We start from the raw sequence: 24,394 nt of genomic DNA, 5'->3' as shown, positions 1-24,394 counted from the left end.
CCCAGCACTGAGATTTGTGGTCCTTACCCACATATCCCTTGATCTGTTTCTGTGACACTTTTTGTCCCTCTCCTAGAGGTTGAGATTTTAGACAGCTTATAATTGGGTCTTGCTTTTTTATCCAGTCTTGATTAGCTATGTCTTTCAATTGGAGTATTTGTCTATTTTCATTTTGGAATTATTGATATAGTTAAGTCCTGAATTCTGTTTTGAGAAAGAAAATGTCAAAATGGTTATCAGAAGTGAAAGTGTCAGATGTATGGCGGCAGGATTAAGTGATACACTATTAACTCTAGGTAGGGTTTGATGAGTTATGGATGTGTGTTTTTCCATCTGCTTAGAAAATAGTAAGAGTGGAGCTACAAAGCTTAGGTAAAATATGATTGAATATTTTAAAATATTGATTTACTCAAAAGAAGGCAAAAAAAAAAAAAAAACACAACGGAATAAACAAACAAAACCCCCCCCCCAAATTCTGGAGGGACAAAAGAAAACATGAAATGGTAAACTTATACCCACCCATGTCAATAATTACACTAAATGCAAATAGGCCAAATATTCCAAATAAAAGGCAGAGATTATCAGACTGAGTAAAAAAGCAAGACTCAACTGTAAGCTTTCTAAAAAGAGACACACTTTAAAGACACAGATAAAGTGTAAAACAAAGATATACTGTGTAAACACCAAGCATAAGAAAAGTGGCTTTGGTATATTAATATTGGAGTAGACTTCTACTCAAAGAGTATTACTAGAAATAGCAGGAGGGACACTTCATAATATTTATAAGAGGGGCAGTTCATATGTAAGATATCTAATCTGTAATGTGTTTGTACCTAATGACACATTTAAAATACATGAAGCAGGGATCCCTGGGTGGCGCAGCGGTTTGGCGCCTGCCTTTGGCCCAGGGCGCGATCCTGGAGACCCGGGATCGAATCCCACGTCGGGCTCCCGGTGCATGGAGCCTGCTTCTCCCTCTGCCTGTGTCTCTGCCTCTCTCTCTCTCTCTCTGTGACTATCATAAATAAATAAAAATTAAAAAAAAAAATAAATAAAATAAAATACATGAAGCAAAAGCTGACAGACTAAAAGGAAGAATAGACAAATACACAGCCATAGTTGGAGGTTTTAACATCCCTTGCTCACTAATGTTAAAACACTATACAAAATATTAATAAAGATGTGGAGATCTGAACACTATTGACTTGGCTTAATCAACATTTGTAAAACACTGCACTGAACAACTGCAAAATATAATTCTTTTCAAATGAACATGAAACATTCACCTACATAGGATATAAATGTATCCTCTCTCTCTCTCTCTCTCTCTCTCTCTCTCTCTCTGTGTGTGTGTGTGTGTGTCATGACTAAATAAAATCTTAAAAAAAAAAAAAAAGTACCTGGCCTTGGCCATATTGGCAAAAGTGGGCACTATTAAGTTGGGAGTATTATAAAATACCCAAGAACATGAACATGAGAAAAGTCAAGTCCATATAGAACTACTGCAGAAAATCAGGAATAGAAATTCCCCATATATGGGGACGGGTGGGTGGCTCAGTGGTTGAGCACCTGCCTTTGGCTCAGGGCATGATCCTGGAGTTCTAGGATGACTCCCACATTGGGCTCCCTGCAAGGAGCCTGCTTCTCCCTCTGCCTATGTCTCTGCCTTCTTTCTTTGTCTCTCATGAATAAATGGATAAAATCTTAAAAAAAAAAAGAGAAAAGAAAAAAATTCCCCGCATATCAATGGCCATGAAATCAACCATGAAATAGAGGAAAATTTTAAGTCAGCACTCCAGACAGAATTAAACATACTCAAACAAACATCTGAGGATGTGGGGGAAAAATACCTTGAACCTAGAATTTTAAAACTAACAAATGAGGGAAGGGGAGAACAGGCATAAGTAAGGAGAAAGTTGATTGAACTCAGGAGGGAAAAATGAAAAAAGGATAAAACCAAGTTATCTTAGAAATGAAAATAAATTATAAGGTGTCTGATGGAGAATCATATCAATAAAGGGGCATTTTAAAAAGGAAAGAAAACAAGGAAGTGCATGAAAATGATCAAAAAAAGTAAAAATGTAGAAATGGAAGACCAGCAAAGAAGAAAATATTCGTCGTATAGAGTCCCTGAAGAAGAAAAAGAAAACAATGAACAGAGGTAATATTTAAAGCTATAATCCAAGAAGACTTTTCAGAAACAGAAAGAAAGAGTTAAATCTATACATTGAAAGGACTTCTTGGGTACTAATGAATATTAACCCAGATTGATCAACTCCAAGACATTCTGGTAAAGATAATAGTTTTCAAAGATAATGATAAAATCCTCAAGTCTTCCAGACAAAAAAGATTAAATAACTTACAAGGACAAAAGAATTAAACTGGTATCACACTTTTCAAAACTAGCACACAAAGAAAGGCAACTATGAAGCAGCATTTTTTAAAAAATTCACACAAAGAAGTGTGAAGCAAGGCTATAGAAAATGTCAAGACTATAGAAAAGCCATTTTAAACATAACTTTGAGACTCCTATATTCATCAGTTTTCTGGAGGAATCTACTAGAGAATGAGCTTCATCCAACCCAGTAATGACTAGGAAAACTTCAGTAAAAGGAATGATGGTAAACACTTAAAAATATTTAAGTATACATCTAAGACCAAAGCAAAGGTGGCGAAGAGGATAGAGAACTAATGTAGAAATATGCTGTGTACTCTTAACAAAGTAGAAATCACTGAACTACAAGATGGAGAGAAAAGGCAAGAGGAAAATAGAAAAATCTCGTTGTATGGACCATAACTGGTATCAAATGATATGGCGTGGAGATGGGAGGAACTGGAAAGCCAGGCAGTAAAGGTTTAAATAGGAAAATAATGGTTTTAAGGACATTTTTAAAAGATGGAAGTATAAAGGTAACCTACTAGAACAAAAACATAAACCTTTCTAAGTACCAAAAAAAATGTAAATAAAAGAACAAAAAATACACAACTCCTAGAGAAACAGAACAAATATTTTAAAATACACATAACCATAAAATATTTTGTCAAGATATCAGTCATATTGATAAATGTAAGTAGGCTTAACTCATCTATTAAAAGAAAAAGATTTTCAATTTGGCTCACCAAATTTGACCTATATATATGCTGTACATAAAAGAGATACACCTAATTAAAACAAAATGATTCATAAAAACTAAAAGTAAAAGAATAAACAATGATAGCAATCCTGATATCAGGCAAAGTAAAATTCAAGCCTTAAAGCACTAAATATTAATGGTAAAAGCTACAATTCACAATAAAGATATAATACACATAAAAATATGTGCACCGAATAATACAGCAATAATCTTTATCAAGCAAACTGCAGGAGGTACAAAGATAGATGGAAATAAGCTAATAATAAGAGAAAACTAGATAGAAATGAACTAAGAATAAAACTACCCTAACACATTTATCAACAAAAGTGACAAGAATGAAAATAAATTCATTATATTCCCCATTCAGAAAAATAACAAAGTGAACCAAAAGAAAGCACAAGGAAGGAAATAATAAAAAGCAAGAATGAATGAAGTAATTATAGAGTAACACTAGATCTAATTAACAAATTAAAATTCTGGATCTTTAAAAATAAAAATATACAAATTACCAGAGGGCCATGAAAAAAAGAAAACATAAGGATAGTGAAATAAGAAATAATAACAGGAAAATAACCACTGAAGTAGAAGACATTTTTTTTTAACCACAACAGACTTCCTTACAAGAGACTCCTTCTCTACACATAAATTTGAAAACTTAAATGAAATGTATATTTTCCTAGAAAAATACAGATTGCCACAATTGACTACATTTGATTTAGAAAGCTTAAGCCAATAGACGAAGTTATTGAGGAACTACCCCACCAATAAAACAAAACAAAACAAAAAACGTAAACAACATTAGGCCCAGATGGTTTCTCAGATAATTCTGTCAAACCCTTAGGACCAGATAGTTTCAATGGTCAATAAATTATTTCAGAGCATTGAAAGTGAAGGAAAACTTCTCAACTCTTTATATGAAGCGTGTGTAACATTGATACCAACACCAAATAGACAATGCAAAGAAACAAAATATCACTCATGCATATTGATGCAAGAATAGTAAATAAGTATTAACAAACCCAAACTGAAAATATTAGAATCCAAAATCACATTCAGAAGGTAATATACCATGTCCAAAGTAGGATTTACTCCTAGAATAATACAAGGTTGGTTTAATGCTAGAAAATCCACTAATATCATATACCATGTTAATAGCCCAAATGAAATAAATTATAAAATTATCTTCGTAGATACTAAAAAAGTCTTTGAAAAATTCAACATTCACTCACAATAGTATAAAAATAATAAAGTAAATGGATAGTGAAAGCTATTTTTTAAATGATGTGTGTAAGTTTAAAAAGATAATATCTATAGTATCCTGCCCATTGTATAAGAGGAAAATATAAGAAAGTATGTCTTCTCATCTGTGCAGAAGAAATATGGGAAGGATAAACTAGAAAATAAAGACAATGGTTACCTACAGGGGAAAAGTGCACAAGGGATAGAAGAAGGGTGGAATTAGGTAAGGGTGAGAAGGAAATAGTACTTTTCTTAGTATATTTTTATTAACTCTGACTCTTAGAGAACCATAGTAACAGTAATGTTTGACATAGCACCCAAAATAAATAGTTCCTTTTTGTGGGTGGAATTAAATCAAAATAACAAATAGTAAGAAATGAACCTAACCGTATTACAAATGAATAATGTAACCGCACTGAAGAGAATGGGAAAGAAAAGATCTAGCCTAAGTAAATTTCAGTAAACAGTATTTTGACTGGACACTATAAGGCTAAAAATAAAAATTATTGTACTGTTCTCTTATTTGTACGGGGGTATGGGTTTGCAACTCTGTAACTCTTGTAAATGTATGATAGGATTGAATAAACAAGTCAATACAGATCGAGACAGATTTTTCGTGGAGAAAGAAAGTGAGGAAGCTACAATGAACTCTATTAGAATTGCAAGTGTCAGGATGGACTCATGGGTTTAAAATATAGATAGATATAGAAATATATGTGTGTATGTACATGTAGATATATAGACATGTCTCTTTGTATGTTGAGAGGGTCTGCAAGAAGTGATACCTCAGTAGCAATGCACATACCCAGGAGCCAGATCTTGGTTTCTGAACACCACTTTCCATGAAAGGAACCAGGGCTTCTTGGAGAAACAGTTTATTCCAGTGCAAGACATGATGACACTGGAACATTTAGTGGTGCCAGAAAATAAGAAAGTTCTCAGAAAAAGAATGAAGGCATGTCAAAAGGACATAGGAAGCAATCTAAAGAAGCTCCTAGTAGCAAAACCTAGAACAATTTGAATAGCAAAATAAATAATGATAGTATTGGATTGTGATCCATAGAATAAACTGAATGCCCAGGAGTCCACACTGAAATAAATAAAAAGTGAATAAATAAACAAGCGTGAAGGGACAGGTCTCTCTTATGAAAGAATTCTAATTAATAAATGTAAAAGGAATGAAGAAAATAGAAACCTGTGCAGCAAACACCACAGGAATAATTGTTGCAGGTAAGATCTACCGATGGATGCTAAAATCAGTGGGTAGAAGTTTGGCTGGAAACAGGATATTTATTTATAAATATATTTATATATTCTCATAATCTCAAAGTATCCTCCCCAAGATATTTATCAATTATAAAGAGAAACATAGTAATTTTACAGTGGAGAAAACTGGCATTCACCAACTTAACCAAGTGATCAAGGTAAACATCACCAGTACAAAGGTTTACAGACATCATAAACCACTCTCCCCAATATGATGCACTGAGAAGGACCCAACATCCCTTCTATCTGTTCTTGCTCCCCAAAAATGTATAATTTCTGTTTAATAATGAGAAAACATCAGACAAACCAACACTGAGGGACCTTCTGCAAAAGAATGACAAGTACTCCTCAAAAATATCAATGTCATGAAAGACAAGACTAAGGATCTGTTGCAGATTGGAGGAGAGTAAAGAAATACATCCATGAAGTGCAGTGTGGAATCCTGAGTTGGATACTAGAACAGAAAAAAAGGACATAAGCCCAGAAAAACTGATCCTAGCCAATAAATATTGAATGCGTGCCCCTAAAATCAGAAACAAAACAAGTATATATGCTGTTTCTGCTTTCATTTCATTGGTACTAGAGTTCCTAGAGAGTGCAATAAAGCAAGAAAAATAAATAAAAATTATTAAGATTGGAAAATGGAAAATAAAACTATATTTATGCATGAACATGATGGACCACATAGAAAATCCTAAGAAAACCATACAGAAATTAAGTGAACTTAGTAATGCCACAAGATAAAAGGACAATAAACAAAAACCTTTTGTATTTTTTGTATGCTAGCAACAAACAAGTGGAAAGTTTGAAACTCCTGCTCTTCACAAGATACCATTAAGAAAATGACAAGGCAAGCCACAGACTAAGAAAAAATATTGATAACACTTCTCTGATAAAGTGCTTGTACCAAATACATCAAGAATTCCCACAACTCAATAAAAAGGAGACAAACCAGTAAAAAAAAAAAAAAAAAAAAAAAATGGGCAAACTCAACAAGGACTTCACGGAAGAAGATTTATGAGCAGACAATGAAGACATGTGATGGTAACTCCACATTTGATAATATCAAGTGTTGGCAAAAATGTGGAGCCACTGGAACCCTCAAACATTGCAGTAGGAATGTAAATGACACCTACTTTGGACTTCATTTTGGCATTTCTTGGGAAGTTAAGTGTGTGTTGCCATATGACCCAGCAATTCCAGCCCCAAATGGGATGGGCAAAGCTAATATAAGGTGAAAATAAATCAGATAAATGGTTGCCTGGAGCTAAGACAAGGAATGGAAATAGAGAGGAGGGCCCCAGGGGGGCAATAGAAATGTTCTGTATCTTGAATGCAGTTATCTGGGTGTCTATATTTCAAAACTCATTGAACTGTACACTTAAAATGAGTGCTTATTATAGGTAAATTAGACTTTAAGAAGGTTGCTTTTAATTAAGGTAAAAAATCAGAGTTAATGTTTATTGAACATTTACCTTAAGTGCTTTCCATATTCTGCATCATCTTACTGAATTCTCAAAACCACTTTATTAGGTAGGATTTTATTATCCCCATTTTTCAGCTGAGGAAACAGATAGAGATCACAGTAAAGAACAAGGATTTGAACCCAGGCCATCCGACTGCAGAACCTGTGCCCTTGACCACTGTGCTACAGGGCTAGAAAATCAGGTATCTCTCCCCTGATATTAATAAAGCTCATCCTCAGGACATGCTAACCAAGCTCTCTATTTGGAGCAGCCAAAATAAGTCAGTTGTAGACTGTGGAAATGAGGGGAGGAACCAAAGAAAGAGACAGGCTGGGGTAGAACAGCATTCGTCCAAGCCTGGACTCCTGCTACCACATTGGAATCACCTGGTACCTGGTCCTTGCCTTACCCTAGACTGACCCAATCAGAATCTCTAGGGTGGGCCCGAGAATCTGCATTTTAAGCCACCACCCCCACGTCTGCCCCAGAGAGAACAATAGAGACAGGACTGTGAAGAGGGAAGTCTGTGTCAGACCAGCCTGGGTTTAAATCCCGACCCCTCCTGACCCTTCCTTACATCTCTGTGCCTCATCGTTCCCACGATAGGCATCATAAAACTGCCAACTGCATAGGGTGGCTGGGAGATGTACGTGATTTGAGGGAGAATTAGGTGCAGCACCTGCACAAAGGAGGCATTCAATATATGATGGATTAAAATAACACTTGAAAGAGGGACTGAACTCCACCCAGCACCTCTCTCTCTCTCTCTTTCTCCCTCCCTCCCTCTCTCTCCCCCTCCCCCCTTCCTCTCCAGGCCCTGGCCTGGCCTTTATTGCTTACCCCAAGGCTGTCACCATGATGCCTCTCTCCCCACTGTGGGCCGCCTTGTTCTTCATGATGCTCATCTTCCTGGGCCTGGACAGCCAGGTAAGGGGGGACCCCAGCCTGGGAGGGCAGGGAGACCAAACACTGCTGTTAGAGCAGCTCATGTTAGTGACACCTTGGTGCTGTTTGTTAGGGCCCTGCCCACCATCCCCACCCTCCTGTCCTCTCAGCACACTGTGATCTCCACAATCTCCCCCAAGACACACCTGTATGGATCCTTCCACATCTTCCCAAATGCACTTTGTCTTACCTGGAATTCCCAACTCCCAATCCAAGTTTTTAAAAAATTGCTAAATACTTACATGCTGTGAAAATACTTCTGCCCAATAGCACCACCTAGCAAGTGGAAGAAATTCTCAGAGAGAGGGCTATGATTAATGGTATCCAAGGACTCTACCACCAAGTGTCCCTGTCCTAGCCAAATCGTGAGGAACAAGGAAACACAGAAAAATACCTTCTCCTTCTTTCCTCTGTCTCCATGTCATGGCCCATCCCTGACATGCTCCAGGTAGTCGCATGGGTCCTCGGCACCACCATCAGTTCCCCAATGCCCATTATCCTACCCTCTTCTGCTGATGGCGTTCTCCCTACCCATCCTCCACTCGGCAGCCTGCCTTCCTCAGTGAAGGGTGTATAGTTAGAACTAGCAATTTATCTGTGCACATTTTCCTTTATCTCCCCATGAATGCATGCACTTAATTTTCTCACATTGTAAAACTCACCCCAGCCCTCCTCTAGTTCTCTTCTTGATTTTCCAGCTGGAACCCCATAGCCTCCAGTCACTCACTCTTCACTCTCTGAAGTCTACCCTTTTGCCTGCTGTTCCAGCACAGCAGGTATCCCTAAGAGCCCCAGTGGACATGTTCCACCCAAAGCCAGTGGCTCTGCTATCAGACTCCATTGGCATGGGGCTGCCCGCACCCATTACCTTGTGCAAGTCACTCAGCACCCAAGCCTCATGGCCAGTGTGTCTGTCAACCCAGCCAAGTTCAATTTCTTCCCCTGGATGATTTCTCAGAAAGTGCTAAACTGAGCTGCCGAGGCACCGGGTGTTTCTGCTGATAATCTTCTCTTCCATTGTTGTGAGCAGAGGCCTCAGGAGGGATTGGCAGTTTGTGTGTGACAGTGACTGTCCTGCAGAGGGAGGTGGGGGCTGGGCTCTTGGCTCCCTAAGTGCTGGGGGTGTTGAGCAGAGCCAGTTCTTGGGCTGAAATGCTCTTAGCAAGGAAGACCTAGGGGCCTAGTGGGCAGATGGCCGCTCTGCTTACCCCCAGGTGTGTTGCACTTGCTATGCCTGGGCCACATGCTCCATTCTTTGTCACAATAACCACATGGACTGGGAGCCCCTTTCATCATCCCCATTTTGCAGATGAAGAAACTGAGGCTGAGTGAGTTGCTGGAACATGCACCCAGGTTTTCGTGCCTCTTAGCCCACGTGCTCCGATGTCTCTTCAATTTGGGCCCTGGATAAACAGCGTTCCCTGAATTGCATCTTCTTCCTTCCCTGAGGACCCTGGAGAAAGGACCGCAGCCAGCTTTGCAGTAGAGGCAGGCTAACCTGGAGGCTAGGAGCCTGGGCTTTAGAGTCCTATGGGGCTGGTTTTGAGTCCCAGCTGTGTCACTTTACCTCTCTGTGCTTGGTCCCTTTATCTGCACAGTAAAGCTAGAAATACCTTTCCTGAGGAGGTACAAGTGATTTGGAAAAGATTTGGGGCCAAAAAATGGCTCCAGGGAAGGAAGTGTCTCCACATGGTAACCAGCAAAGGAATCCTTTACTTCTTTTACTTCCCTCCCTGTTGGTGGTCTAGCACAGTGGCTAAATAAAGCCCAGTCTCTAGAACAAGATTGCTTGTTCCTGTTAACTGCTTAGAAAAGATCCTGGCTCTCAACAAGCACCATGTATTTGCCATTATTTATTATTATTTTTATTAATTTATCAAACCTTTTCTGAGCACATCCTCTGTGCCACTGGAAATGGATGAAAATGGCACAGTCCCTGCCCTCCAGGGTCCCACCTTGTAAGGAGATAGACAGAAGCTCCACAGGCACCAAGAGGTGAGGCAGGGGATGGCATGGTAATAGAGGAGAGGAAGGGTCTGTTCTGCCCAAGCTGGGGCCGAGGAGGAACAGTCCGGAAAAGGCTCAGGCAGGGGATCTGTCCAGTGCTGGGAGAACCCAGGGATGGAGCTGATCAGTGTGTTGGGATATTTGGGCTGGGTGTTGATGGGTGAGCAGGAATAGAACTGCTACTGTGTGTCTGGCCCAGTCTCAGCATGGTGGGATGCAGACAGTGGCTCAAGCTCTGCTGCCTTAAGCCTGCATAGTCTGGCCAGGCCCAGAGAGTCCCATAGCAGAAACCTAAGAGCTGGGTGCTAGCTCACCTCCAACTGCTCTCCACCCATCAGAGGGGGTGCTTGCCCAGCAGAAGCAAAGGACTGGGGAATTGTCACAGTCCCAGAGAATGAGGAAATGAAGCCCTGCTCACAGAGACTGCCCAAAGCCTGCCACTAGCCGAGCCCTCAGCAATCAGGACAGTTATGGAGACTCCCATCTTGCCTCAGACAGCATCTCATTGAAGTAGTTGACCTCAGAACAGGGCCCAGCCCATAGGCACATGACAGGAAGCATAGGGGAAGAGTGCTTGCTTTAAAGTCAGGAGACTCCCTTTTAAGTCATGACTCTCCCACTTCCTTGCTGAGGGCCCTTGGGCAGGTTACTTCCCCTCTCTGAGCCTCAGTGTTCTCATCTGTTACATGGGCTTGCTGGCATCCTGGAAGTCCTCTGTCAGTGTGAGCCTGGGAAGGAAATTAAGGCCCAGTGGGAGGGAAGCCCAGGGGTTGAGCCTGTTGCACTTGCCCGGAGCCAGGGCCACTAAGAACCGACTTCCTCTCGGGCTTGACACCATCCTATCAACACTGTCTAGTTCGTGTGCGTGGAAAGCCTTGTGACCGCTGTGGTGGACATGTACCCCAAGGTCTTCCGGAGGGGCTACCGCCGGGAGCTGCTCATCCTGGCTCTATCCATCATCTCCTATTTTCTGGGCCTTGTGATGCTAACAGAGGTGAGTGATGTGGACTCAAGTAAGCGATGTGAACATGGTAACATGAAGGTTGAGTGCCTGGGCCCTGGGTTAGGCAGTTCTGATGTTAAATCCCAGCTCTGTGATTGGTTGTGTGACCCTGGCCAGGTTTAGATATTCTCCATGTTGTGCCCAAGATTGCGAATCCGAGAAACCACCAAGGAAACAACACCAATGCAAGTACACGAGGGTTTATTTACAAGCTCAAGCTTGGGTCCAAGTATACTCCACACAGCAGAGCAGGGGCTTGGACCCCGAAGTAGGTTACAGCTGGATTTTTTTATGGGCTGGTCTAGGGGATTTTCAGAAGGGATGGAGGAATTTTTTTTTTTTTTTCCAATATGGGGGAAAGGGTGGGGGAGTTTCTTAAGATCTGATATGGGATTCTCTGCTGAGGGCAAATCTGAGCTCTGTTGTCTTTCTGATATGGGATTCTCTGCCGAGGACATTCTGCTTTTTCCTGTAAAGTTCAGCTCTTATTCACAGGGGCCTAAGATGGCTGTACTTGTGCTAATGCTAAACTTGAGATGGAATGGCCTTAATTTTTCTCGGCCTCCACACTCCAGGACTCGTTTTCTCCTCTTTGTGGAGATTATTGGAGGTTCTCATCGAGCCCTGAGTACAATGTCTTAACGTGTATGAATGTTCAGCTAATGGTCACCATGATCCCTACCAGAAGAGAATAAAACTCACAAAGAGAAATACTGGGTTTATCTGGTAGTCATGAGCATCTGAACACCCAATCCACCATTACAGTACTTCTGGGTGAAAGAGACAGTGTTAGCTATAGATTCCCTCCACCATGGGGTCAAGTTCAGAGCAGGCTTTTCTGGAATGTCACTGAGAACAGACATGCACCTTCAGTTTGGCACCTTCAGGCACCTTCAGGCATTATGTGTCTGAGCCCCAGCCCCTTGTCTCTGGTCTCTGCTGGGCCACAGGTGAGGAGGGGTGCACCATGACCCCACCCCCTACCACATTAAGACTCTAACAGCGCCATGCTTCTCTCCCTGCCTGCAGCCATCCTGTCTGATACTTTTCCAAGTACCTTGGGAAGGTGAGATTAGATATCTTCCCCCCCTACACACACTGGTAAAATTAATTGATTTAAAAAGGAAAAAAATAGGGGAACCCTGGGTGGCTCAGTGGTTTAGCGCCAGCCTTCGGCCCAGGGCGTGATCCTGGAGACCCGGGATCGAGTCCCATGTCAGACTCCCTGCATGGAACCTGCTTCTCCCTCTGCCTGTGTCTCTGCCTCTCTCTCTCTCTCTCTCTCTCTCTGTGTGTGTGTCTTTCATGAATAAATAAATAAAATCTTTAAAAAAAAAAAAGGAAAAAGAAAACTGTTGCCTAGAGACAAGAAGAGCTTCTATAAGAAACATGGAAAGAAATGAGGGAATTCCAGTCTATTGAAGCCACTAAGGTGATACTGAGGTTGGTCTGTGGATCCTCTTCATCCTCTGCTTCTGAGCTCAGAGGCTACTGCCTGGAAGCCTCCTCTGCTTTCCTTTCATCAGGCACTGTTCCAGGCTCAGCCTAGCCTTCCTCCCACCTTAGAATGATGGCTCCATTCACATATCTCTCCCCCATGAGGCCATGAGGTCCATGAAGACAGGAGCTGGCCTTGCCCGGCTCTGTGCCCTGGGGCCTGGCAGAGGGTGGGCACTCAGGGCGGGGCAGCTGGTGTTATTACTGCTCCTAGTCATTGTCACATTAATGGGAATGATAATCAGCTTCTAGGAAATGAATGGGGTGGCGCTTCCTGTTTTCATCCCTCCTCTCCCCACACAGGGAAACCAGCCCTACAATGAGCAGGGCTTCATTAAGTGCTGATTAATTACACAAAGTAGAGCCTTTGTCACATGCAAATTGGGGGTTAATGTGATGTGTTAACGAGGCTGATGGGGGGGGGGCGGGTGGTACAAAAAGAGCAGGCATTGGCATGGGTGTCACTGGCCTGGAGCAGGCAGGCAGAGTGCCCTCCTGGACCTCGGGCCCTGGGTGCCTCAGCCACGCAGAGCCATCATGCCCACCCTTCAACCTGAGGCCACAGGTCTGCCCCAGGGGTGCCTTGGGGCCCCTGGGTCCATCAAGGAATTAACGCTGTGCTGACCATTAATCAGCAGACACTCGGGCTTTACATGCCAACCTTCTGCCTCCATGCAGGATTATCTGTGAGTGATTGCACCAGAGAAGTTCAAATTGCCAAATGGACCATGTCGGCCTCAGCCTTCACAGTAATTGCTGGCAGGATCTTCTCCCTCATTTATACACATTTAAAGCTCGGCTTTGGGGAAAAAATAGCCCACAAATTCTTTATCTTCCACCACAGCAGTGTGGTGAATTAAGAGCATGGGCTATGCAGCCAGACCGCCTAGGTTCAATCCTCAGTCCCACCACTGGCTGGCTGGATGATCTGTGGCAAGTGCTCTCACTGCTCAGTGCCTCGGTTTCCCTTATGAGTACTGAGGACTGCAGTTGGGCCTGCCTTGTAATTACATATGCTATAAGGATCACCTAGACTGAGACATGGGAAGCAGTTCAATCAGAGTCTGGTGCTTAGAGAACGCTGCATATATATGCATGATGTTCATGGAAGGAGACACTCAAGAGAGCAGTTAGGAGCATGGTCTCAGCTTTTAACTCAGAAAGCCAAGCCCACTCCTCCTCACAGAGGAGCCTCTTACCTGCTCCTTAATCTCACAGCCCTGAATATCCACATTCAGCACCGACGGGAGGCCCAGACCAGATATGGCCCAGAGATCCCTTTTGTTTTACCTCCTTGTGTTTGTTTGGGTTTCGGTTTTGGTGTTTTTTTTTTTTTTTTTTTTTAGATTTTATTTATTCATGAGAGACACACAGAGAGAGAGAGAGACACAGGCAAAGGGAGAAGCAGTCTCCATGCAGGGAATCCGATGTGGGACTCGATCCCAGGACCGCAAGATCCTGCCCTGAGCCAAAGGCAGATGCTCAACCACTGAGCCACCCAGGCATCCCTACCTCCCTGTGTTTTTAGGAACATGAATAGGTTGCCAACAATTGAGAAGGATTTCTCTTGAAAATCTGGATTTCTGACATCTTCTAGAAAATCTGCACATCTGGCTGCACTTAGGACTGCCTCCCCTAGCAACTTTCAACCAGAGCTGTGTGGCCAGAGGCAGCCCATGCTCCCCAGTTAGCACCAGTCCTCACCACTTCCTGATGTCACACATCAGGCCCACCTCTCCCTCATGTTATCTGTCCAGGCCTCTGGGCATCAAGATGTTGCCCCAGATCCAGCTGAAGAGATGAGTGGGGGAAACAAACTGTCCCAGCCTGTGTGTGGTCTCATAAGGTGAAAGGAGGCCCTAGATGCTGTGGGAGCACAGGCCAGAAGCTTAATCCTAAATAACTCCTTGTGGCAGACACAGGAGGCTGTCCACGCTTTGTCCTGGCATTCATAGTGCCTCTCCCCCACCACTGACCCTCCTTCCCTTTTCCACTTTTAATTCTTCTGCTGTTGATTGTGTTCCTCTCAGAGCTATCATGTGTTAAAGATTGCCTATATAGATCCCAACCTTTCCCAGAACTGCAGCTGGCCACCCCGCCTTGCCATCCCTCCCTTTTAGAAACCTTCCTGGGTCACCTGGGCCAGCTGAGCTTATACCTCCCAGGCCTGTCCCTGAAGTCTGTCATCACAGATACATACACCACAGAGCTGGCCCACGTCATCCCTGCACCCCGCAAAGATTGTACACCTACTGTGTGCCAAGTCCTTGACCAGAAACAGAGACACAGCTGGGGACAAGCCATTCAGAGTCCCTCCCCCACAGAGCTCTTGCTCCACACAATTCAACTTGCAGCTATTGGAGACCTACTTCGAGCCAAACCCCACACTGGCAGGGGGTGTGGGGGCCTCCCCAGCTGAAGCCCAGAGCTAACAGAGTGACTAATGGGAAAACTTAAAAAAAAAAAAAAAAAAAAACTGTGAATCCATAAAATGTGCTACAGAGACCTAAAGAAAAAATAAGGCTGTCAGAGAGGGCTTCTTGGAAGAGGTGACATTTGAGCTGAGCTGTGAAGAAACTTACCAAGTAAAGAAGGAACAGCATTTGCAAAGGCACAGAGGCAAGACTATCCCTTAGTCTGTCATGGGAAAGCATGTGGAGGTCGGCTGGGAGGAAGGGGAGACAAGGCCAAGTGAGAGGGCAGCCCTGACTGGCAGGCTGATGGGAGCCAAGTGGTAAGGTTAACCTGTGGAGCAACATGATTGGATTTGCATGGTAGGTCCTAATGTGTGAAAGGCTGGAGAGGTTGAGGCTGGAGGCAAAGAGGCCAGTGGGGAGGCTGTTAGAGCCTTCAGGGAAAGGGGCTGAGGCCACCCAACCTCTAATCTCTGGGTTTCTGTGTTGTCTCCGACATTTAGGGAGCAGAGGCAACACAAACCATCGTAAGCCCAGCAACCTCGGGGTGCTTAGGTGCAGAGGGTGTATGGTTTTGGGAGACTAGGAAGCAGCAGTCTGCCCTGGTGGAAGTGACTCCTGGCTGATGGTAGCCACAGGGCACAGCAGAGGGCCTTTCTTTTTTTTTTTTTTTTTTAAGGAACTGGGGATTTTATTTATTTATTTATTTATTTATTTATTTATTTATTTATTTATTTTTAATTTATGATAGTCACAGAGAGAGAAAGAGAGGCAGAGACACAGGCAGAGGGAGAAGCAGGCTCCATGCACCGGGAGCCCGATGTGGGATTCGATCCCGGGTCTCCAGGATCGCGCCCTGGGCCAAAGGAAGGCGCCAAACCGCTGGGCCACCCAGGGATCCCGCAGAGGGCCTTTCTAAGACCAGCTAGCCAACTCTGCCCTTCCCCGTGTCTTTGTATCCCTCTCTCCTCCCACTCTGCAGGGCGGCATGTACATCTTCCAGCTCTTTGACTCCTATGCTGCCAGTGGGATGTGCCTTCTCTTTGTGGCCATCTTTGAGTGTGTCTGCATCGGCTGGGTGTATGGTAAGTAAAGGCTGGGCCCACTCACACCCCAGCAGCCTGCCATGGTGCCCAGCATATGGACGCCTGGGGCTCAGGTGGACTTAGGTTCTCTGCGGCTTATCTCCATCTGTGTCCACCTCATCCTCCTTTCCCTCAGGGGCTCAGCCTTTCACACATGTCTGGAGAGCTTCTTGTTCTTACACCCCTACGGCACAAGGAGAGGCTCCAGACTCAGGCACTGTGACCTCGGGCCCTGGCCTTCTGCCTTGGAGATTCAGTTTTCCCTTCTGTAAAATGGGGCAGTCCCCACCATGTCTCCAAGTAGGACATAGAGTGGGCAAAGCAGCCAGCACAGTGCCCAGCCCTCATTCAATACCCGCCTTCTGCTTCTCCTATTCCCTAAACCAAATGAGTGGATGAGGATTGCTGGACTCTTGATGATGGATATTCCCACAATAAGCATAGCTTGGGAACAGGCCCCCACTGTGGGCTGCCCCACTCATTAGCAGCCCAGTCAGGCTGTCCCCTCCAGAGCCCTGCTTCCTGCCCCCAAGGATGTTAGCCAGGCCCTGGCCCTGCCTCTCAAAAGGACCAGAATTTCTTCTACTGGAGTATATTCTGAAACCTCACATATATGACATCTTGGTAGTTGTTAAGTGAGAAATCCGTTCCCTGCTGTCATTTGTCTGGGCTGGGGAAAGCAAACAGTCCTAGCCTTCCCTCTGGGTCTTGTACAAAAATCCTCTGGGGTGTGTGTGCCTGTCTGTTTTATTCTGGACAGGAAGCAATCGCTTCTACGATAACATCGAAGACATGATTGGCTACCGGCCATTGTCGCTCATTAAATGGTGCTGGAAGGTTGTGACCCCCGGAATCTGTGCGGTAAGGGCCCTGCCAGCAGCTGCCTCCAGCCCACTCACCCACTTTTCCATTCTAGTGCCACACGCCTGGCCGAGGCTGAAACTGAGGAGGTGCTGGCCCTCTGGGTGACCCTCTGTACATTCAGAGAGTCCAAAGCACCCGACAGCTTTCTAAGTTGGAGTCATGGGGACAGTTTCTGGGCTTGGCCAGGGAGGGGCCTCACTGGGATCCTGGCTCCGCCACCAGTTTGCTATGTGACTGAGCAGAAGCCTCGGATTCTGTACCTGCAAGCTAAGTGGCTGGGGCCTGTCTCCATGGGGGCCAAGGATCGTATGAGAGACAACGTTTGCTTTGCTGTTAACAGAGAAAGCCACAGAACTGAGGTAAAGTTGGGGCTCATGCTTTGTCCCTCAGGCCATACCTTGGAGAGGCCGTTGTGTTTAATTAAAAAAAAAAAAAAACACAACCCCACTGCTCTTCACCCAGTTCTTGGCATTGAAAGTGTCTCAGAGCATCTTCACAAACCATCATGGTTCTGCAAAGGCCACTTTGAAAGCAGCCCCGAGAAGGAGCTAGAAGATTCCTGACTGGGCAGAGGCTGGGGATGAGGCTTCTGGGGCAGGAAGGGTCTCACAGCCCCAATGAGGTGCTGGGGTCTGTGGGAGTCCGTTCCCTGTGTGTCTGATGCAGGTGAACTGGCACAGGGCTTCGCCTGTCCGGGGCTATCACACAGGGTGGGCCCTCTCCCTGCTGGCCTCCTGCATGCAGGCCTGGGCCTGTCACCTAAGGCCAGCCCCCAGGGACTTCTCCCTGTCTCTTGGCAGGGCATTTTCATCTTCTTCCTGGTCAAGTACAAGCCTCTCAAGTACAACAACATCTATACCTACCCCACCTGGGGCTACAGCATCGGCTGGCTCATGGCCCTGTCCTCCATGCTCTGCATCCCACTCTGGATCTTCATCAAGATGTGGAAGACAGAGGGGACTCTGCCTGAGGTGAGACAGCCCAGGTGGGGGAGGGGGTGGCAGGTTGGCAAGGACGGCTCAGAGGGTGCTGCAGCACACACTGGCCCTGGCTCTGCCTCGTGGGCTGAAGAGCAGGAGCAAGTCCATGGGTCTTATCTGAGCAATGTGTCAAGAATGAGCCCTCACACATCTCCCGGGGAAGCCATGGCCAGCTCCTCCCTGGAAGGTGTTCATTATTACCATTGTGTGAAGTCATCTCTGTGAGGCCCAGAAGTTGAGCCATCTTCTCTGAGTGTCCTCAGAGACAAGGGGACAAGAGCAGATCCTGACTTACAGAGGTTTTTGTAAGGACTCGATGAGTTTCTATAGGGAAAGCACTTAGACTGGGACCTGGAACAGAGTGACCAAGTGGTAGCTTTTACTGATCTGTTAGTGCATGAAAGACCCCCATCCCCAGGACATAGGGAGATGGTCTGATGCTTGGGAAACACCTGTCCCATGTCGTCATCATGCTAGACTCTCTACATGAATCTCCTTTCATCCTTGGAGCAAACCAGGATGCTGGCCTCATTTTCTGCCTTCAATAGGTAGGGAAACTGAAGCTCAGAAAAATGAAATCACTCAGCCAAAACTTAGTAAGCCAAAATTTTTAAATCAACACTGGGTCTTATACTATATGTTAGCAAATTGAATTTAAGTTTTAAAAAATGTAAATATAAAATTAATAAATTCTTAAATAAATTGAGGTATAATGGACATATAACATTATATTAGTGTTAGGTAACAACATAATGGTCTAATATTTGTATGTATTGTGATCACCACAGTGAGGTCTAGTTAACATCCCTCACCACACAGTTACAAATTCTTTCTCTTGTGATGAGAACTTTGAAGATCTATTATCTTAGCAACTTTCAAATATACAATACAGTATTATTATCTATCGTCATCATGTTGTGCGTTACATCTCCCATGACTTACTTATTTTATAGCTGGAAGTCTGTACGTTTTGGCCCTCCTCACTCATTTTACCACCCACTCCCCCAACCCCACCCACCCACCTTTGGCAACCACAGTCTGTTGTATGTATCTTTGAGCTTGGGTTAGGTTTGTTTGTCTGTTGGGTTTTTGTTTTGTGTTGTTTTTTCCTTAGGTTCCACATATAAGTGATATTATACAGTGTTTGTCCTTGTCTGGCTCATCTCACTTAGCATCATGTTCTCAGGTTCCATCCATATTGTCACAAACAGCAGGATTTCCTTCCTTTTTATGGCTGAGTCATATTCCACTATATATATGGACCATAAGTTGGCTATGATAGAGAAGGACCAAGCTGAGAGGGAAAGTCTCTCACAGGCCTGCTCATGCCCTCTGAGAGAGTTTCCTTGGCTCCTGTAGGGAATGTAGGTCAAGAGCAGTTGGTTAGTTCTGATCTGGAACCAAACCATGTCCTTGGTCCCTGCAGGCCCCTGCACAAACTTCCAGCAGCCTTTGGTATTCAGGAATGCCCAGTGTCCCCTTGTGAATCCTCCAGAGATTAGCTCAGTCCTGGCATGGTGGGAGAGAAGGTGGGTAGGGGGAAGGAGAGGCTATGTTCCTGAGCTTCTTCCGTCTGCCTAAGCTCACACACCTGCCTCCGCAGAGAGCAAGGTTTATTAAAGACAGCAGAACTGATTTCCAGGGGCACCTGGGTGGTATAGCGGTTTGGCGCCTGCCTTCGGCCCAGGGCGTGATCCTGAAGTCCCAGGATCAAGTCCCTCATCGGACTCCCTGCAGGGAGCCTACTCTCATGAATAAATAAATAAACTCTTTAAAAAAAGAAGAAGAACTGATTGCCAGGCCTTCCTTACTGAGGAAACGTGTGCCAGTTAGTTCACCTCCCTCTGCTTCCAGAAGTTTCTGCCAGCTGACAGGAGGGATCTGGAAGGAAAAATGGGGTCAATGGTACTTACCTGAGAGAACTGCTATGAGGATGGATAATCTGTGCTAATCTGTGGCAAGGTCAACTAAATGGAGGCTCATGTTAATCCTAGAAGGCAGGTGTCTGCTCTCTCCCTTTGACAAATGAGGAAACTGAGACACAGAGAGGCCGTTTTTCACCCCAGTTAAGTGACAGAGCTGGGATTCAACCCCAAATGCCTCTGATCTGGGGCTCATGCTCTCAATCCCTGTCCTGTATTAAGACCTAGTGCCTGGTACACAGAAGGTGTTCAGCATAGGGAAATTGGCCTGTAATTCCCACCCAGGCAATGTAGGCTCAGCCTCTTAGGCATGTCAGCATCTGGAAGAGGACAGAACCTTGATCATGAAAAAAATCAGACCTCCAAAAATCTTTGCAGCCTTCCTGAGGAAACGGTTCATGCCCAGAAAGAATCTCCCAAATCCTGGCCTGTCTTCTCCCAAGGACCCTGCTGGGTATACATGAAATTGAGGCGTGGGGCCCCAGGCAGCACTGTGGCAGCAGAAGCATGTGTCAGGAGTCAGCCTGGTACAATGGGGATGACAGCCACACTATCCGTGCCCAGCTCAGTGCTGGACATTTTGCAAGGCAGCATAAGGCTGTGCTAATGTTTCCATCTCCAAGCACAGCCCAAGGAGCACAAGGCACACACTCTATGTGTTCCCCTGGACAGTGGCCCCATAGTATGACATCCCTTTTGTGGGAAACATACCCATTTATCCAGCAATCACATAAACAGCCCTAGAAGTACCGTAGTTCACTCCTACAACGCCCCTTTCAGGCCAGTACTGTTATCCTGTTTCACAGAAGAAAATGCAACTCCTAGAGGTTAGGTGAGTTACCTAACAGAGCCAGCGAGCAGTGAGCAGGACTCCAAGCCCAGCTGCTTTGTCTCTACTGGAGGGAGGGACCTGCAGCAGGCCAGGTACAGTGCTAAGCACTTCTGTAAACTATCTCCTCATTCCTCGGCAAACCCCAGGAGCGGGTACCTCTGTTGCCCCCATTTTCCGGAGGAGGAAACAGAGCAGAGCTCTGAGTGACAGCGCTGAGGCCCAGCCCTTGGTCTTGATGACTCCATGGGCCGTGGTGTCCACCCATGCAGTCTGGAGAGGCCGAGCCAGGCGCCAGGACCCTGGCAGTCCCGCTCAGACAGCTCTTCTCTCCAACTATACAGAAATTCCGGAAGTTGACCATCCCCAGCGCTGATCTGAAAATGCGGGGCAAGCTTGGGGCAGGCCCACGGACGGTGACCGTTAATGACTGTGACGCCAAACTCAAGGGCGATGGGACCATTGCAGCCATCACAGAGAAGGAGACGCACTTCTGAGCAACACCTGCCACCTCGGATGCCTCTCCTTCCTTCCCTCCCCCCACCTCGTGCGTGTAAATGAATACCTGAAACATGTACTTCACCTAATGATAGAGGCTTGCTTGTTTTGCACCGGATTTATTAACAAGTTAATTTTAAGGTGGCTGTGCACACTCTGGTTTAAAGTCCCATTCCCCTCCTTGCCCCCAGTTACCATGTAAGTAACATTACAAAGAGATAATACTGTACAGGGACTAGCAGAATCTTCTGTGCTAGGACGGTTTTAACCCATGTTTTCTAGGGGTTGGGGGAAGTTGTATCATATGGTCAAACTTTTATACTTGGGCTGTGGGGCAGGTGGGGTGGGAGTGATGCCTGTTCTCTGTCAGCCTTTTAGCTGACTAGTCCCTGTCCCATGTTTGTCCCTGACCATTGCAGCTGCCCCTCCTCCATGCCCCCAGGGAGGGCTTTGCCTTCGAATCCTGCCTTTGCCATCCCCAACCTCTTAGCAATGTGTTTGCAGACAGCAAGGCTGTGTCAGAGAAGACAAAGTGATCTGTCCGTCCTGATCCCACTAAGTGACCTTGGGTGCTCCCATCCTCTCTCTGGGCCTCAGTTTCCCCATCTCCCAACAGGAAGGCTGGATCAGGTGATCTCTGAGGTCCTTCCTCCGCCTGGCCACGTCTCTTGGGGATTCTCTTGGTGTTGTTCGCTGCCCAGCAGGCCTGCCCTTGACGTTGACCGTGGGCTGTTCTTGAAGGCTCCCAAGCTATTATCCCTGCACCCACCCCTGCTTATTTGAAATCAAGTTTGTCATGGAAATGATGTGTTTTCCCTTAAAACCCTAGCTTGATGCACTCTGGAGTCCGGCCAGGTCCTCAGCCTCTGTGACAGGGCTCCTCCTGTCCTGTCCATCTGCTCTCCTTATCATGTCTGCCCCTCCATCCTCATGGGGCTGGCTGGAGTCACCTGGATGCTGCTTTTCGGGGTCAGGAAGCAGCTATCTGGCCTGCCACTGCCCTAGCCAGGATCTGTGTCTGGGACCTTCCACCAGCCTCCCAGGGGAAGGAACCCCTGGAGCACCTGGAGACTGGTGTTGTCCTTTGGCCCCTTCTTCATCTCCCTACCACCTCTTCTCTCTCTTACCGTCCCCTGCCCTCCTCTCTCTCTTGCTATCTCTCATCCCTCCCCATCCTTCTTATCACCAGCAGAACCTTTTCTCCCTACCCTTTCTTTGGGAGCCATCCTACCTGCATCTCTCACCAAGCAGCTGAGAAGCCTCTGCACTTATACTGGAGGGAAAACCGGGCTCCCGCCCCTCCCTCTGTGCAGGCCTGGGGCTGGTGGGGGGGGTGCCGGGAACAAGGCCGGTGCTGCCTCAGACCTCTCGCCCTGATCTCCCTCTTCTTTAATCAGACTTCATCAGCTCTCTGTCTTGGATTCTGAATTATTTGGGGACAGGGAAGGTGCATTCTTTCTCCTTTTCCTTTATGTCCCCAGTTTTATTTGGTGGAAACAAGAGCTGTCTCTAAAGTAAGGCTTTAGTTTCCTATAGGGAACCCACATGTTTGATTCACCCAGAACTTTCCAAACTGGCAGCTTCTCTGGTCTGGCCAGCCCCCAGCTGAAGCTAGGGTTTGCTAGAAGGGATGCCCAGTGCCCCCCAGGCAGGCTGGGAAGCCTGGTCTGGGCCCAATTTTGCACACACTGCCCAGGCCTGCCTGGCTCTCCCTGAGCTGTCTCATCTGGTGGACCCAGGAAGCGGACCCAGGAGGCTCGGGCCTCGTGCTGCACCTTCTGCTGTGTCTGTCCTTGTCTACTCATCTTCCACCAGGTCCCGGGGAGGGAGACTCCCCACTGCTGCTGCTACTGGTTCTCCACCTACAGCTCTAAGGTCTCGCTAGGGGCGCACTGCATTGTACTTGTGGCAGTTAACCTTTCACTCATCTAACATGACTCATGGGGCAGGGCGGAGGGAGGGCTTTTACTCTGGCTTTTGGTTTTTTGTTTTGTTTTGTTTTGTTTTTGTAATTTCCTACTAGTATTTGGGCAACTTTGGGGTGGGGTGGGGTGGGAGACATGAGGGCAGGGGAAATGTCATTGTGGTGACTTTTTTGATATTCATTAGAAACAATACATCCTTTCTGAGATATTTACAGAATTATTAAAAAATGAAAAAGGTTGTACTGTTTTACATAATGAACGTTTTTATTGGGTATTCAAAGGGCACACGATTGTCTGCTTACTCATTTTTAAAAATTAAAGGAATGAACAAACTATACGTGGCAGTTCCCAGCAGAGTGGTGTTCATTGAGTTGCTCTTCCTGTGTTTTATCACCTGCATGACATACTTGCAAAACCCTCTCAGTTCCATCCTTGGAGATTGCAGTCTCAACTCAGGATTACAAATTGAAAGTGCCCAGGGGTGTTTTGGGAGCCCACACTTCCTCTCCTTCCCCGCGCTCACTGTACATTGAATGCTCTGTGCTAGGTGCTCTACAAAAGCTGTCTCTTTACTTCCAAAACAACCCCGTAAAGTATTCACCTCCCTATTTTCCTTAGTACTTCCCCCACTTTACAGATAGGGGAGACTGAGGCAAAGAGAAATCCAGTCTTACTGAACTCAAAGCCCAGTCTCTTTTATTTTTTTATTTTTTTAAACGATTTATTTTTTTTAATTTTTATTTATTTATGATAGTCACACAGGGGGAGAGAGAGAGAGAGAGGCAGAGACACAGGCAGAGGGAGAAGCAGGCTCCATGCACCGAGAAGCCCGATGTGGGATTTGATCCAGGGTCTCCAGGATCGCGCCCTGGGCCAAAGGCAGGGGCTAAACCGCTGCGCCACCCAGGGATCCCCGCCCCATCTCTTTTAATCACTATGTCTTACTGTTTCTCATGCTCTGAGGCCCAAAGAAGGCAGCAGCTGCCTCGCCATGGCTGCAGCGCCTGCCCCAAAGCTCGTGGGCCACTCTGCTAGGCAGACCTGCATGTCTGAGGCAGACGGGGTGAGGTGGAAAGACATGGAGATTTGAAGCATGGAGTCCTGGTTTGGGCTCCAGGATCTGCCCTTGCCAGCCTCAATTCTCTCATCTCTCCAGAGAAGATAGTAGCTCCTGTTTCAAAGTCAGGGTGATTGTGAGGATCCCATGAGCTCTGAGTAGGATTGGCCAAGCTTTGTATTCACACTGCTTATTATTATTATTATCCTGAAGGAATAGTCCCTAAGCTCTAAAAGGGTAGTATTGCTCAGAACTTAGGCAAA

The 24,394-nt window shown here is 45.6% G+C and overlaps 1 protein-coding gene across 1 annotated transcript in view; it reads left to right on the top strand.

The window, feature by feature from the left end:
- SLC6A11 (solute carrier family 6 member 11) overlaps positions 1–23,411 on the top strand; it is a 129,140-nt gene extending 105,729 nt beyond the window's left edge. The window contains exons 9-14 of the mRNA XM_077857817.1: positions 7,920–8,032; positions 10,914–11,051; positions 15,954–16,056; positions 16,817–16,917; positions 17,721–17,891; positions 20,996–23,411. Coding sequence (XP_077713943.1) covers positions 7,920–8,032; positions 10,914–11,051; positions 15,954–16,056; positions 16,817–16,917; positions 17,721–17,891; positions 20,996–21,148 — 779 coding nt within the window. The 3' untranslated portion in view covers positions 21,149–23,411. The remainder of the gene's footprint in view (positions 1–7,919; positions 8,033–10,913; positions 11,052–15,953; positions 16,057–16,816; positions 16,918–17,720; positions 17,892–20,995) is intronic.
- The last annotated feature ends 983 nt before the right edge of the window (positions 23,412–24,394 follow it).

This window comes from Canis aureus, chromosome 19 (genome assembly GCF_053574225.1).
Source record: "Canis aureus isolate CA01 chromosome 19, VMU_Caureus_v.1.0, whole genome shotgun sequence".
Taxonomy (NCBI): domain Eukaryota; kingdom Metazoa; phylum Chordata; class Mammalia; order Carnivora; family Canidae; genus Canis; species Canis aureus.
The sequence above is the reverse complement of the archived record's forward strand: the minus strand, read 5'-3'. Positions and strand labels throughout refer to the sequence as shown.